Raw genomic sequence first — 15,924 nt, 5'->3', positions numbered from 1 at the left:
TCTGTTGTCCCCCTGAGCTGGGTGTTTTACTATAAAACCTTGTTATTTCCAAGGGGGATGTGTAAAATAACAGTTAAATAAGAAATATTTTTCTTAAAGATATTATTTTGGCTCTAGAGGCCTTCATGATAAGGGGGTGAGATCCAGTTAAAGGCTTCAGGCCGGGATCCGAACCTGCGCCAGGTGCAGTCGAGGAGCTGTAGTCTCTATAAACCAGTTGAGCTTACCGCCACAAACATCCATTCTTTTTTTTAATAATTATTTTTATTTCTAATACGTAGCTGTCCATTTCAAGTAGTTTAGTCATGGACATGATATTTTTTCCCACCGATCTTCAGCAGCCTCCAGCTGCAGCTTAAACACTTGTTTTCTGACTCCTCCTTGTTTGTAATGCTCCACCCAAAATGAGGCAGCTTTTTTTCTAGAGCCATTTCAGGTAATCTTTCTTCATTTGTTGGACAGCTTTTGGTGTCTCTGAGGCACCACTAACTTTCAGGGGGGGGGGGACTTAAACTCAATGCAGATGATGTCACACAGCCAGGAAGCTGCAGGAGATTTCACCCTCATGAGCAAATTCCATATTTCTGCATTTTACAACTGATTACGTTCTTATTTTCAAATTCTGCAACTCCGTCTATGATTTCTGCATCATGGAAATCAAAGGATCCTACTGGTGACACCAACATAAATTGCACAAAAACTACTTTCGATGGTAATCCTTTAAACATAAACATAAATTAATCTTTATCAGCTTTCCTCTATTTTATATCTTTATTTGTAAACTGAATATTTGGTGTTTAAATGCACAAAATTATATGAAGTTTCTGGCCTTAAAAAGCTAGATCTTATAGACCAAAACATTCATCAAGAATAACATCAGACAAATCTATAGTATTGACTGATTACAGCTCTACTCTCTGTAATGCACGTCTGGGCCATTTGTTTGGTTTTCTTCTCATACTGGTTCCAGCTTATACTGAGCTCATTGCTTCCTCCTGCAGGCACCGAGCAGAAAACTGCACAGATGCTTTGATGTGTTTAGTTGAACTAGAGGTTGAAATCAAAGACAGTAATTTGTAAATTCAGGCTTTGCTTCAGTGTTGTGTTTCCTGCGCAACACTGTCATCCCCACCCTGAGTTTGGGCGCCGGCATAAAATTCACTTTTCTTTAAGGGTTTACAAATATGGACATTTTTTATGGATGAAAACAGATGTTAAGCTCTTGTTAAGCTCTGTCTACAAGTGGGAAATGCACTTTGGACATTGGTCAATTGTTTTAGTTGTAGTACCACAACTGGCCACTGGGGGAAATTGGCAGCAACTCAAGTAGAGGTACAACATCTAGCAATCCTAAAGGGATATTTAAGTTGTTTAGTCTTTTTTTAAATGTGAAATGTGAGTAGTCAGGAGCTCTACTTCCAGCAGAGAGCTCTCAGTTGGGGAAATAAAAGGTTTCATAGCATGCGAGCTGAGCTAAAAACTACTCAAAAGGAGCCTATGACGTAGCACTACATTATGAAATATTACAGTCTGGTTAAATCCATGCTACTGCAGGCTGTTCCAACCGGGACCATGTTGGATTTGACTTCAGACTGTGGTGCTACAAATGTTCTTCATCTTTTGTGAAACTGGAGTGACAAACAATGTCTCATAAAGAAGAAGCAGCAAAACACATCCACAGTATTTGCTTGACCCACTGTGAAAATGTTGTGTTTGAGTTATTTTAGATGGTGAAAAATGAGCTGTTTTGAGTAACTTTCAGCTTATCTTGCATGTCAGATATATGTTCATACATCGCAGTTAAGGAAACCAAAAAATAGGCCGTCTGAAAATATACTTGCTGTTTAAGCTTGAACATAATTGTTCACATACTTGCTTGTGTGCTGTGCTTGTTACCAGAGGATTCCACTAGGGGGCGCATTAAAGAATTCTGACCACAGAGTTGCCAAATTTGTAGTGTTGTGTAAACAAAACTATAAACATGAAGGAGGTTAGTATTTTTACTTTTGTCAGCCCCGTGACTTCCGGTCAAATTGGCAGCAACACTGCACCTAGTGGTTACTTACATTTTGCAGCCTGCGAATGTACAAACGATGCTTCAGACAAAAGCAAAATATGTGAGGCAGCCATGATAAACAGATGTATACCTAATTAAAAGCAACCATATTTTCTGCCTTAAAATGCATGATATTTCCTTCAGTGACCACAAGGGGCAACAGTGAGCCAGCTCTCCAAGGTACTAGCTAACCTGAGACAGTCTCATATTGAGTATAATGAGTATGGATGTTAGCAGAGGATTACATAGTGTTTTTTGTTTTGTTTTGTTTTTTTAAGAACCCCTATTATATTAAGGTATGTTTACTGGTAAACTAGCTGTAACAGTCAAGTCTTAAAACCTTAGGTCTGAAAATGTATCTGATAAGAAGGAAATTAAGTTTACTAGACCTCTGAAGCTACTCCACCTCTCAGCTAGAAGCTAGCAGGTCCAGCCTATGTAAGGGGGAAGAATTACAGCAATAAAAATAAACCATCTCATATGTTTGTACATCAATATTGTAGTTAAATCATTGGAGAAACTCTTGTGAAACCTTCTCGCCCCATGTAGCATTCAGATTCTTGGATAGAAACATTCCAAAAAATAACATAAACCATTAAATTACAAAAATAAACACACTGGTAATGCTTGTTGGAGGGGCTGAAACTCTGTACGGAGTAATAAGTGTGCTGAACACTGTCATCAGAAAGTTTCAGGATGGTTGAATGCAATATTTTCAGTGATCATAACATCTCCTCATTGCACTCCTGGCCTGTAATCTGGGCTCCATCAGACTCTGTAACCACCAGCTGAATGTGCATGAAGTATTTATTAATGTTAAACCTTTTTCTGTTTATTTATGGACATGTTTGTGCTGTGGTTGCTTGTGAAGTTTTTTTCAGATGAGGCAGCAGTCACAACTGGAAGTTGCAAACAAATCTCACTTTGCTTTTATGTAAAGAAATATTTTGCTGTAACTTAAATAATATTTTGGATGTTTGTATGTTATTGTTAGAGCAGGACTGTTTTCTTAGTTTCATACAGGCTTGTGATGTTGAGTTGGTTTTATAAACACAGTTTATTCTTCTGATGTCTGCTTGTGTTTTTCTGGTTACCATAAATTAAACGTCAGGAAAGTTTGAGACACTTTTCTGTGTAATGTATATGTTCAATGTAATTTTAGTATTTAAGGAAATAATCAGGCCAAGAAAAAAGAAAGACACAACGCTTAAGAAGGCTGAAGCTTTGTCTACATCTACATCAGCTCCACCGTCTTACGCATCCATCTGCAGAACAGAGCAACACAGCAAGCTAGTCAGGCCACTGACAACAATAACATCACTGCCCTGGAATACACTCACCAGCCACTTTATTAGGAACTAGTACCAGGTTGGACCCCCTCTTTCCTTCAAGTCTGCCTTAATTCTTGGAGTCATAGATTCAACAAGGTGAAACATTCCTGAGGTTTTAATCCATATTGACATGACAGCATCACACAGCTGCTGCAGGTTTGTCGGCTGCATCCATGATGAGAATCTCTCGTTCCACCACATCCCAAAGCTGCTCTACTGGACTGAGATCTGGTGGCTGTGGAGGCCGTTGGAGTCCAGTGAACTCATCGTCATGTTCTAGAAAGCAGGTGGAGATGATCTGAGCTTTGTGACATGGTGCATTATCCTGCTGGAAGTAGCATCAGAAGATGCTCCACTGTGGTCATAAAGGGATGGACATGGTCAGCAACAATACTCAGGTAGACTGTGCTGGTTAAACCAGGCCACGTTGGTACTAAGGGGACCAAAGTCTGTCAAGAAAATATCTTCCACACCATTACAGGCTGAACTGTTGAGCCAAGGCAGGATGGATCCACGCTTTTAGGGTTGTGTAGGAGCTGGAGCCTTTCCTAGCAGTTACAAGTCAGTCAGTCTATCACAGGCCCAACACAGAGGCAAACAACCTCATGCTCACATTCACTCCTAGGAACAATTTAGAGATGGCAATTAACCTAACATGCATGTCTTTGGACTGTTGGAAGAAACCAGAGAACCCACATATACATGGGGAGAACATGCAAACTCAGAAAGGCCTGATTCAAACCCGGGACGTTCTTGCAGTGAGGTGACAGTGCAAACCATCACACCCCTGTGCAGCCCCAGTCTGAACGTAGCAGCTATATATATATATACACAAAAGTACATTTGACCAGATCAGAAAGTCTCCAAACAGCAGTTCACAATCCGGTGTCCAACATCATTGTTAGTTCATCTTTTTTTTTACAATATGGTTCATGTATGTAAAGAAACCTGCATGTGGATGAGTATGCAAGCTAATTATTCCTAGGAAAATATCCCTGCAAGGAAATCTCTCTTTGCACAGAGCACAGGGGTTTTTCAGGGTTTATTTTGTATAGCTGACCCACAGAGACACAAAAGACAAAACCTAATGGAATTAACCAGAACACTTGCAAAGTTCATGTTTTAAAATAATCTACAGTCATTATGTAGAATTGCTTACAAGCATCATCTTCAGCAGCTCTGACAATAATTCTACTTCTTTTTTTTTATGAGGCAAAACATTAGAAACAATTTAATTCAGTCCAGTAACGTACCACCTCTCATTGTGACCATGAAACGTGAAGATTATCTGCCAGACCAGGACTGTTCTGTTCGATTTTACAGCTGCTGTAAACATCAAATGAGTCATTTATTTTCTCAGCAGCACATTTGATGAACTCAGGCTTGGCTGGTCTGATGGCTGCCAGCCTTCACGCCTTATTCTCAGATAAATCCTCAACGATCTGCTCCATGTCCACCATGGGTCCGTACGCCTTTATGACCAGCTGAGTCTGCTGCAAAACTTCCGGGACAGAGAAGCTCTCCGTGGTCTCGCTGTGCCTCGTGCTCTGGTTACTCCCCACCTCCCTCATCGCCGCGTCATCAGGCTCAATCACCACCCGCACGATGCAGCTGGAGGCCAGGCCTGATGAGTCCGGCTGCGGGTTCGTGGACTCCTGGACGGCAGCCGTCTCTGGGGTGTAATCGGATTTAGTGCCCTCGTTCTCGTCCTGCACGATGACGTTCCTCAGCTTCCTCTGCCGTGGGTTGTAGTTCTCAGTGCGTTTGTGGATCAGACTATGTCGTCGCAGGTGGGCCTGGAGGACGAGGTGTAGAGTCATTAATCATAGTCTGTTAATTGTTAAATGAGGCTGTGTAGGACCATGAATAATTCCTTCCCACCACACAAGCCTCAGATAATAATTATTTGATCTTTTTTTTATTTTTTTTAACTATTATATACTGCAGGGATCTGATTTCCATTTAACTATACATCCAAGTCAGTTCAGTTAGGAAGCATCATGACATTAATGTCTATACTTCAAGAATCATTTACAGATCAAATAAAAAGGCTGTGGAAATAAATTACAATTATTCAACCATCTCCAATATCAAAATTTGAAGGAGGTGGTTCAGATAAAGCATATCAAGGAAAGTCTGCACTGTATTCAGCACAGCTGTTAAAAAGCTACTGATGAAGCTGTGGTGAACTTCTCCATGCAGGACAGTCCAGAGGCTGTAGTTGTGCATAAGATGTGTCCCGGCCTACGTTCACCAGTGTTCACAAAGAGAAACGTTTCCAGTGGCTCAGATATACATTTTCATACAGTTTTATTCACTGATGAATGTCGTGCTACACTAGTTGGTCCTGATTGATGGAACAATAGGGAGTGAGATGGTAGGTCCCTCTGATAAATCTGTTCAGTTCTTAACTGAGCATTTCCTGCCGTGGTATAAAAGGAGGAAGCGTTTCTTCTGCAGTAAAGACAACTCTCTATCCCACATTGCAGAAATACTATTGAATCTGCAGCTATGGGTATAAAGTTAGAAAAACGTATGGTGGGACCACCTGCCTTCCCTAGACCTCAATCCTACTGAGAACCTGTGGAGCATCCATAAAGGATGATCTCTGAGGGTGGAGGGCAGACAAACTTTCCATGGACGTCCAGGTTCAATAGACTAGAGAGTTGTTAGGGGGATATCAGAGAAGGACTCCATGTTAACATGGAAATGGATCTGGAAATATGATTTTTGCTTTTAGAAGGATGATCTCTCATGTAATGCAAAAAATACAACTGATGTACATTTTCAGTTCTTTATAACCTATTTAATTTTTTTAAGCTGTTTTGCTAAATAATCTGGAACAAAAAGCTGTTTTCATCATTGGTAGTTTTATCAAATAAAATCCAAAATAATTATATAACCTAATAAATGATATATATATTTTAAATTTATGAATAAAAAATCATATTCACTGTCATTCACACGGATTATTTAGAGGAAATTAACAGCATTTGCAGAATAATTTGGAACAATGTGTACAAGTGATCATGAGTTTAGATTCTTTAATTATGTTTTTTGATGTGTTTGAAAAGAAGAACAATCATCCGATGTTATTATGTCCATAAGAAGGACGTAAAAAGACACCATGAGACTTCAACCAATGTCCATGAACAATAACAAAGAAGTCAGACTAATTCTCTGATTCTGCTTCCAGCAAAGGCTGCTGCCTAGTCAACAAAGAGATGGAGCACAAAGCAGCAGGGAGGATGCTGCCCTCGGCTTTATTTTCTTTTTTTAATTAATCTTCATGTAGGTGCTCCTGATGGCTGAAAAAGTAAAATAAAATAAAATAAAAGTTTCAAGGAGATCCTTTGCTAAAGCTTCCCTTATCAAAGTAAAAATGTTTGGCACAACTCAACGTAAACACCAACATTTTGCTTTCCATGATTCTGAACAGGACAAGGTGGAATAAAGGTAAATCTTCCAGCTGTGGTGCATCAGGCAGGAAAATGTTGTGTTTGAACCGACCTGTCTGGTGAACTTGTAGCCACAGTCGATGCACTCAAAGTTCCTCACACCTTTGTGGCGACGCAGGTGGACACGCAGCTGCTCTCTTGCTGGTTAAGGTGGTAAAAAAAGTGTTTAAAAAGTGATCATTTTACAAAAGAAAAACATGTATATCAGCTGTTGCACCTTTGAAGGTTTTGCCACATATGTGGCAGCAGTGTGGGCGGCCCTCCTCGTGCTTGCTGGCCTTGTGGCGGAGGAGGGCCCCCTTCTCCGTGAAGCGCTGCTCACAGACGTCGCAGCTGAAGGGACGCTCGCCGGTGTGTGTCCGGTGGTGCTTATCCAGACTGGCTGGTGTCAAAACACACAGATTCACACAGAAAACAATATATATTATTATTTATAATCTTTATTTGAACTCCACTTGTTAAGCCTATACATTTTCAAGAACAAAAAAAAAAAACTTTTTTCTCCATTTTTTTTATTCTGTTCATTTTTATGTTGCAGAAAATAAATCTATAAGATACAAATATTGTAAATATGAGAGCTCTGGGGAGGCAGATTTACATATAATGTGTTTTATTTAATGGCATAAAAGGAGAAAATATCCAGTGAGCAGCAGCTGTCTGGACCAAAATGTCTTGTTGATGTCAGAGGAAAATGGGCCGACTGGTGGGCAAACACGAAGTCAAAAACCCACTGGTTCCAACCAAGGTATGCATAATACCATTTCTGTACACTCAGCATAATAAAGTGGCCACTGAATTATCATGTGTGTTCTTATCTTTGTGTGGTTTTCTAATTCTGGCTGTTGACTTTTATGATAAGCAGAAAAAATGACAACAAAAACCTGCTGTTCTTTAACTCCCACTGAAGATCATTCCCGACTAGCAGGAGCTGCCATTACCTTGTGTCCGGAAGGTTTTCCCACAGAGGTGACACTGGTAAGGCCGCTCGCCGCTGTGTACCCGCAGATGCATGTTGAGGTTGTTCTTCTGGGAGAACGCGTGGCCACATAAGTTGCACACAAACGGCCGCTCGTTTCTGAAGATCAACAAGTGGAAAGGATTCTGTGGCATTCAGAAGACACCTTTTCCAAGATTCTTAGATCCATCTGATCTGACAAAAAGATGCTCTTTAACACACTGTACAGTAAAACACTTGCTTCTACCTGTGAATGGCTTTGATATGCATCTGCAGGCCGTTTCGACTTGATGCTCGATGGCCACACTCCTCACACACAAAGGGTTTTTCACCCCGATGTTTGGCCGCTTCATGCACACGCAGCTCAGTCCGAGTTAAGAAAGTTTTGGGGCACTGTGGACACTAGAAATGGAACAACGGTCACAAACAAGACACCTTTACAAATACATACAACAGACGTCATTAGATGTTATATGTTCAGCTGTGTACAAAGAAAAAAAACAACCTCATTTGGACCTAAACTGACTTGGGTTTGATTCTGACCTTTTCCCCTTATTCAGTGAATACATAAAATATGCTAATTTGTCCACATCTCTGCTCATTAGCAGCGGCTAGCTCATCCTGGCAGCTAGCCCCCAGTTGCTGGTCCTGATGAGTCAAACCTGGGTCCCGGAAACTCGACCGGGTCGAGTCCCAGCTGCTAATATGCTAGCACCCTGACACTCAGTCCTTGCAGATGGTGGCTAGCTATCTTCTCTGTTGTTTGCTGACGACACAGCTGAGGTGGGACTGATCTCCTATAAAGACGAGTCAAAGTACAGAAAGGAGGTGAAAGATGTGGAGAGAAATGACAACAACCTCTGCATCAACGTGCAGGAAACAAAGCAGATGGTTGTAGACTACAGAACAGTCAGAACCACTCCACCCTCAGTCTCAGTCCTGTGGAAATCCTCAACCGTTTCCTTGGTCATATGGACGTTAAGGATGAGGTTGTCCTTGCACCACCGTTTCAGGCCCTCCACCTGTCTTTCTTCACTTTTTGCCACTCTCCCAACATTATTTCTCTCTGCTGCAGCACCCATTACAAATATATGTACCAGATCTTTATGCAAATTAGACAATGATGTCATTCAGTGACTTCTAGTGACTTTTAGGACAGTCAATAGCTTATTTACTTACTTAGGAGTTGTCATTTAACCCCTGCTAGCTTCCTGGCTAAACTCTCCTCACAGCTTGTGCTAGCATCTCACATAGCACATGAAAAGCATCTGCAAAGGCACTTAAAAAGTTTAAAACATTTTAAGAAGGTACTCACAGCATGTGGTTTGGGATGACCATGGAGCTTCATCAGGTGCATTGTCAAGTTCTTCTTGTACATAAACTGCTCATTACACGTTGAACACTTAAAAAGAGAGAGAGAGAGATCCTGGAAGATATATTTAAAAGTCTAGCATTGATATTGTTTGCTTTCATCTGTGTTTTGAGGAGTAAGCGGTACCTTGTGGGGCATTTCTCCTGTGTGAGCGACAACATGCAACCGCAAATCTTCTTTTGTGTTAAAGGATGAGGAGCATGTCGAGCAGGTGTACGTCTGGAATTACAGCAAGGAAAGGCATTTAATGTACAAGACAATTCAAAGTGCTTTACATACAACATAAAAAGTATTACAGCAGGGTTAAGAAGTGTTAAAACTAACTTAAAAGAGTTTTTAAAAATTAAATAAAGACAGAAAATGTTCAAATAAAATACAATAAAATGCAAGAAATAAGTTACAGTGCAGTTTTCTGGGAGTTTGTTCCACATGTGAGGAGCATAAAGTTGAACGTTGTCTCTCCATGTTTAGTTCTGACTCTGGGAACAGAAAGTAGACCTGACCCTGATGACCTGAGGGATCTGGTTGGTCCATAACGAACCAGAAGATCCTGAATGTATTTTGGTCCTAAACCATTCAGTGCCTTCTAAATCTAAAAGAAGGATTTTAAAGTTAATTCTTTGGCAGACAGGATCTGAGGACTGGAGTTCTAGGATCTACTTTCCTGGTCTTAGTGAGGACTGGAGTAGCGGCGTTCTGGACTAACTGCAGCTGTCTGATGGACTTTTTAGGGAGACCTGTAAGGACAGCATTACAGTAGCCCAGTCTACTAAAGATAAATCCAGAAATCCTGCTGAGACATGAGTCCTTTAATCCTCCAGATGTTCTTTAAGTCAACAGGCCGACTTCACAACTGTCTTAATGTGATCCTAAAATTCAGGTCTTGGTCCAGGACTATTCCCAGACTTCTGGCTTCATTGTTGATTTTTAACATCATTGTTTGAAACTGAGTACTGACTTATAATCTTTCTTCCTCTGCTCCTAAATTTATTATTTCAAATTTGTTTCCATTTATCTGAAGGAAGTTCTGACACATCAAATCTTTAATTTGATCAGTGCTTGGATCAAACTATAGTTTCCTGGTGAGACGGTTATGTAGATTTGTGTGTCATCAGCATAATTATGCTAACATATTTAGTTGTTTTTGGGCTAATGGGAGCATGTAGCAAACAGCAGTGAGCGGCAGGGGCCCCAAGATGGAGCCTTGGGGAACTCCAAAATAACTTTGGTTATTTTATTTTACTCCAGTTTACAGTTTCCTATAGACACAACGTCTATAACCTGTTTTTTTTTTTTTTTTTACATAGGACTAGTTAAGTACTGTACCAGAAAGTCCTACCCAGTTTTTCAGCCGGTCTAGTAAGATGTTATAGTTGAATTGAGATCCAGCAGTTCCAGGACTGCAATGTTGCCACTTTCAGTGTTCAAGCAGATGTCATCTAAAACAGTCTCGAACCCCAAGATAACATACTGTCTGCCTCATAGCATAACTGCCTAAGTCATCTAACTGTACTCTGTTTGACTGTGCATCACTGCCTATAAAAACTTAAAATTAAAAAAACTTAAACTTAAAACTTAAATGTAGGCAATTACACTATGAGGCAAACAATACACTGGTGTACTTCAAAATGTATCCGATAAATGTACACTATTTTATTTTTTTTAATGATCTGGTGCCCCCTAAAATGATCTTGAGACCCCTGTGGGGATCAGGACCCCCCATTTTGGGAAAGATAGATCTAAGACCTTAACTATAGCAGTCTCAATGCTACAGCAGCACAAACACTGGGGTTTTTGATGTTTCTTGTCTTCACTCACCAGGACTCTGGCACAGTCTCTGCTCTGGTGTGTGTACAGATTCTCCTTTCTGAAGTATCTCTTCCCACATTTAAGGCAACCAAAAGGCCTCTCCCCTGTATGCCGCCTGCACAAAACACACATTAGTGGGTATACTCTACCCAAAAACAACTAAAGAAACAGGCAAAACCCTGTACCTGTTGTGGACTTTGAGATAGTATTTGCTCTTGAAGGATTTGTGGCAGATGGGACACTGCACCGAATCCTTCCTGAAGTCTTCTTCCACAGCATCGATGCTCTTGTTTTTGTTTGTTTTAACTTGGGCCTTGCGCTTCTCTGATGCTGATGTGAGCCAGGCTGAGGAAGTGGACTCAACGGGGGGCACATACTCTTCATCTGTGTCGTCAGTGACAGGCTCAAAATCCCCCACGTCATCTTCTTCCTCCCCCTCCTCTGCTGCTGCTTCTCCAGCTGTCTGGCTAACACTGCTGCCATGTACGTCAGTCTGCAGCTCAGTTACCTGCAAACAGCATCAGACAAATGCGCTAAAATCGCTATATTCATCTACTTATGTGCACTCTTTGCTTTTTGGTGTATGTTTGTAAACTCTACCTCAGCTTCAGCAGCTAGGTTTAGATTTTCTGCTGAAACTTCCCCTCTCTCTTTCTCCACAGAAGTGAGTGAGGCCCTCTTGATGTCCGAAGTGGGGATTACACCAACGGTCACCAGTCGCTTGGGGCCCTTTACCACTCGACCAGAGCGTGTTGTGGTGGCAGGAGTTGCGGTCTCCGCTCTGGTAAAACTGACTGCAGCAGAATCAACTCTTGACTCATCTGTTGCTGCAATCAAGTTCTCCTCTTTAACAGCCTTTGCACACTTTCTCCGTCTCCCTCTTTTCTGCTTCAAAGACCCAGCATCCACAGAGGTCTCCTTGAACTGCTGACAGATTGTGAGAGCTTCAGGTATACACAGGCTGGCTGCTGCTTGCTGCACCTTGTCCAGGTTGTCCAGGTCCAGCTTCAGCTCTCCGGTGTAGACGAAGTTTAAGAGCAGCTCCAGGCCGTCGCCGGGGCAACCCTGCAGGCAGAACTCCATGCAATTAGCAGTGCTCGTGTTGGGCTTCTCGAAGAGTTCACTGAAACAGGCGAGGATGCTGTGATGTGCACGGTAAAACACCCCGTCTCCCACTTTCAGCACTGCATCACAAAACCTCCCTGCTGCCCTCTGCTGGTTCAGAGATGACAGAACACGGCGTGCATGGCTGCTCTCTGCAGCAGGCATCCTTCCTGCTTCACTGGGGGCTCCGGCTGCAAAAGAAACATCATACAATCTGTGTTTTAATTACTAATGAATCAGTCTGGTACTTTTACATATAACAGTTTGCAAAAACAGAAATAAATACATTTTAACTCCAAGACATTGTCTGTTAATAATTTTAAATATATATTGAAAGACCTGGCGATGCAATCATTGACCCGACACTGATTTTAGTTTAATTTTATATATTGGTTGAGTTTTTTTCATTTCATTTCATCTGTTTTTAATGTAACAGTGTTTTAACTGTGATTGTCTCGTTTGTGGGTTGTGCTAATAACTTTCTTGGCCAGACCTCCCCTGAAAAAGAGATCTGTGATCTCAGTGGGATTTTTCTGGGTATTCTTAATCCTAAAATCAATCTTTTGTAAGTTCAGGGCTGAAAATAATAAAGAATATATTTTTTCTTCAGAGCAGAAGCAACTTATTTAAATTACTTTGTTTTCCTTTGTTTTACTTTAACTATCACACATTTCAAAGAAAAGCAGCAAATACTGATGATTGAGATGCTTAAGCCGGAACTAAGCTTGGTATTTTTGAAAGAGAAATGGCTGAAGCTTGTATCTCTATAGAGATGAGATATCCGATACAGAGCTTGTCTACTGTGGTTTTCCTTTTGTCACTAATACACAGGTTCCAACATCTTCCAGCTCTGAGGCCTTACAGCTTCTCTTTGTCTGAAACAAGAGCATCATGAATATTGCATGCACTGGACTGATGGGACATTTTGGTTAACTGGAAGATGCAACTTTAGTTTTAGGAAATCTTGATGAGTGTGTTTCTCTGTACTTTTCGTAACACCTTGTCTTTTCAATAGCATCCATTTCTAAGGTATAGTACACATGACTAGGGTAAAGAACACACACTATAAAGGCTATACATACATCTATAGGGATACAAAATTATTGCACTTAAAAGTCCAATTCCAAAAAGGCTCTTCCCATCTTTACCTCTGAGATAATCCACCACTTTTAAATGCTTCTTTTATACCCTGTCATGTTACTGACCTACTAATCTAATTAGATGTCCAAAGTTCCTCCAGTTGTTTTGATTTGTGACGATTACTTTTCCAGCCTTTTTTTTATCTCCTGTTCCAACTTTCTGAGATGTGTTGCTGCCATCAGATTCAAAATGAGCTCATATTTTACATGAAATGATAAAATGTCTCAGTTTCAACATCTAACATGTTGTTTATGGTCTACTGGGAATATAATATGGGGTTATGTGATTTGTAAATCACTGCATCCTGTGTTTTGTTTTGTTTACATATTACATAGCGTCCCAGCTATGTAACAGCTGGAGTTGTATAAGCAGCCAACTGTCAGCAGGTTGTCATTTTAAGAGAACATAATCATTTTTGTTTTAACTCATCAAATGTGATAATTATATGATTTTTTCTTCTTTTAGGTTCAGAATAAAAATAGTTAATAAATACTTCTTTAAACATTGCTAATTTGTTCACAGTTTACTGTATTAAAATGAAGTTAGGTATTTTTGGAAAGGTTCTTAACATGTGTGTGTTGATATATTTTATTTCATTTAATTTATTAATTTATTTCACACATGGCTATGCACAACATCAAATTATAACAGGACAACAACAACAAAACACTTCTTGTTGCACCACCATGATAGAAAAGAAGCAGGAAGAAGTTAAACTTATAATACGTCCCTGTCTTAAACAAAAACTCATATAAACGTTCTGTCAGCTAATTACATGACAATCATCAAATCAGTACTGAAAAATCCTTAATATACACATTTTAATCCACACAATTTCCATCATTTGACATCATACAAACTAAATATTCTATTTTTATAAATAGTTTAAAACTGAAAGATATTTACACACATCTTTGTGTTCTCAAACATTTTTTTACCTGGTTAAATAAAGGTTAAATAAAATAAAAATTTAATTCAATGTGTAACGAATTCCACAACCTGACGCCACATATTAAAATACACATCTGTTTTAAAGTAGTCCTTGTAAACTGGGGTTTAAAATGAAATTTTCTTCTACTCTCCTGGTCTTCTGAAATAAAAACAAACAACTTCTGCAAACTTTCCAGTAATACTTTGCTTTTTGCCTTATGCATAACTAATAATGTTTGTAACTCAACTAAATCTTTAAGTTTCGTAAGTCTTGACTTCATAAACAGTTCGTTGGTCTGCTCTCCTGGATCGACTTTAAGAATAATTCTTATTGCTCTTTTTTGTAAAAGAAACAATGGCTTTATATTGCTTGCATATGTATTACCCCACACTTCCACACAATAACTTAAATATGGCAAAATAAGTGAACAATACAAAATCCTTAATACATTATAATTCAACACATACTTTGCTTTGTTCAAGACGTATATTCTTTGACATCTTCATTTTAATATAAGCTATATGAGATTTCCATGTCAAGTTTGTCATCCATTATCACTCCCAAAAACCTAAATTCAAACATCTATATTCAAAATAGCCTCGTCTTTTTCTCTTTTTGAAAAAACCATAAACTTAGTTTTGTTTACATTTAAAACTAACCTGTTTTTATCAAACCTCTTTTCAAGTTCAACCATTTCTTTCACTATACTTTCTGATGGGGCTTTTAAATCATTCCCTGAACTAAAGAAATTTGTGTCGTCAGCAAATAAAACAAAATTTAACAGTTTGACACTTCAATTATGTCATTAATGTATAAAATGAAAAGTTTAGGCCCCAAAACTGAGCCTTGAGGAACTCCACATTCAATACTCATACACTGATTTATTGCCAGCAAATTGTACATGCTGTTGTCTCTTTTCCAAATAACTACTTAACCAGTCTAAGACTACTCCTCTCACCCCATATGTTTGTAGTTTTGATATTAAAAGAAAATTATCTATAGTATCAAATTCTTTTTTTAAGTCAATAAACACCCCTATTGTATAATTATTATCAATTGCAGTTGTAATCTCTTCCACTATTTCCATAAGTGCTAAGGCTGTATATCTGTTTGTTCTGAATCCATACTGACTCTCACTCACTTATTCTTATTGTTGTTCTGTTATAATTTGATGTTGTGCATAGCCATGTGTTAAATAAATAAATTAATTAAATTTTAGATTCTATTTAATTGCATTTGTATACATAATAATTACAATATAATTGTCAAAACATTCCAATGTAGTTATTTTGGAGGTATGTGCTCAGTTGATTTGGCTGTCTTAAAATGATTGCAACCCCTTCCCCAACTACGTACCTCAACGTTTATTTCCTAGTAGATGTCTTTAAAGACGCTCCCTTAGCGAGGAACGCCCCGACAGCGGCATGGAAACTCACATTTGCGACACAACATTTTCCACATCTATTGTCTGAATAACTAGATCGATTTGGGCGTACCTAAATTTATTTAACAAAAAACAACACAGCGTAGCTGCAACTATCTTCTTTTCGCTTCTTGTAGGCCCCTACATTGCAAAAAGGAAGAGGATGTGACGATGTTCAAGTGAAACTCTGGGAAAGATTTTGTTGGCCAGTATTTAACATGAGTATTCAAAGAAATAAAACAATTCCGTTATTACATTATCAAATTATAATTTGCATTACATTTATTTGAATGGCTTTGCCTTCCGTCAGAGAGCTATACATATTAAATAGTTTGTTAGCATATT

The 15,924-nt window shown here is 39.3% G+C and overlaps 1 protein-coding gene across 2 annotated transcripts; it reads right to left on the bottom strand.

Annotated features, from left to right (window-relative positions):
• Window positions 1–4,416: 4,416 nt before the first annotated feature.
• zbtb48 (zinc finger and BTB domain containing 48) lies at window positions 4,417–15,753 on the bottom strand. 2 transcript variants are annotated; one of them, XM_042003609.1, is made up of 12 exons: window positions 15,513–15,753; window positions 12,146–12,276; window positions 11,582–12,046; window positions 11,167–11,489; window positions 10,991–11,096; window positions 9,299–9,391; window positions 9,116–9,202; window positions 8,048–8,202; window positions 7,784–7,920; window positions 7,063–7,227; window positions 6,898–6,986; window positions 4,417–5,183 (listed from the first exon to the last, which is right to left on the bottom strand). In XM_042003609.1, the coding sequence occupies exons 2-12, from the start codon at window positions 12,248–12,250 to the stop codon at window positions 4,797–4,799; spliced, it is 2,112 nt and encodes a 703-aa protein (XP_041859543.1). In that variant the 5' UTR covers window positions 12,251–12,276; window positions 15,513–15,753; the 3' UTR covers window positions 4,417–4,796. The 2 variants fall into 2 exon arrangements, with proteins under 2 accessions (XP_041859543.1, XP_041859542.1); XM_042003608.1 differs by having other exon boundaries at window positions 11,582–12,276.
• Between the last annotated feature and the right edge of the window lie 171 nt (window positions 15,754–15,924).

Source organism: Melanotaenia boesemani, chromosome 13 (genome assembly GCF_017639745.1).
Source record: "Melanotaenia boesemani isolate fMelBoe1 chromosome 13, fMelBoe1.pri, whole genome shotgun sequence".
Classification (NCBI taxonomy): Eukaryota; Metazoa; Chordata; class Actinopteri; order Atheriniformes; family Melanotaeniidae; genus Melanotaenia; species Melanotaenia boesemani.
The sequence above is the reverse complement of the archived record's forward strand: the minus strand, read 5'-3'. Positions and strand labels throughout refer to the sequence as shown.

Excerpts from the sequence above, each read along its gene's own strand:
- zbtb48 (XM_042003608.1), bottom strand. The coding sequence starts at position 12,250 with ATGCCTGCTGCAGAGAGCAGCCATGCACGCCGTGTTCTGTCATCTCTG. Across the intron at positions 7,921-8,047 it reads CATATCAAAGCCATTCACAG|AAACGAGCGGCCGTTTGTGT; the intron begins GTAGAAGCAAGT and ends GTTGATCTTCAG. Across the intron at positions 5,184-6,897 it reads GCTACAAGTTCACCAGACAG|GCCCACCTGCGACGACATAG; the intron begins GTCGGTTCAAAC and ends CTCGTCCTCCAG.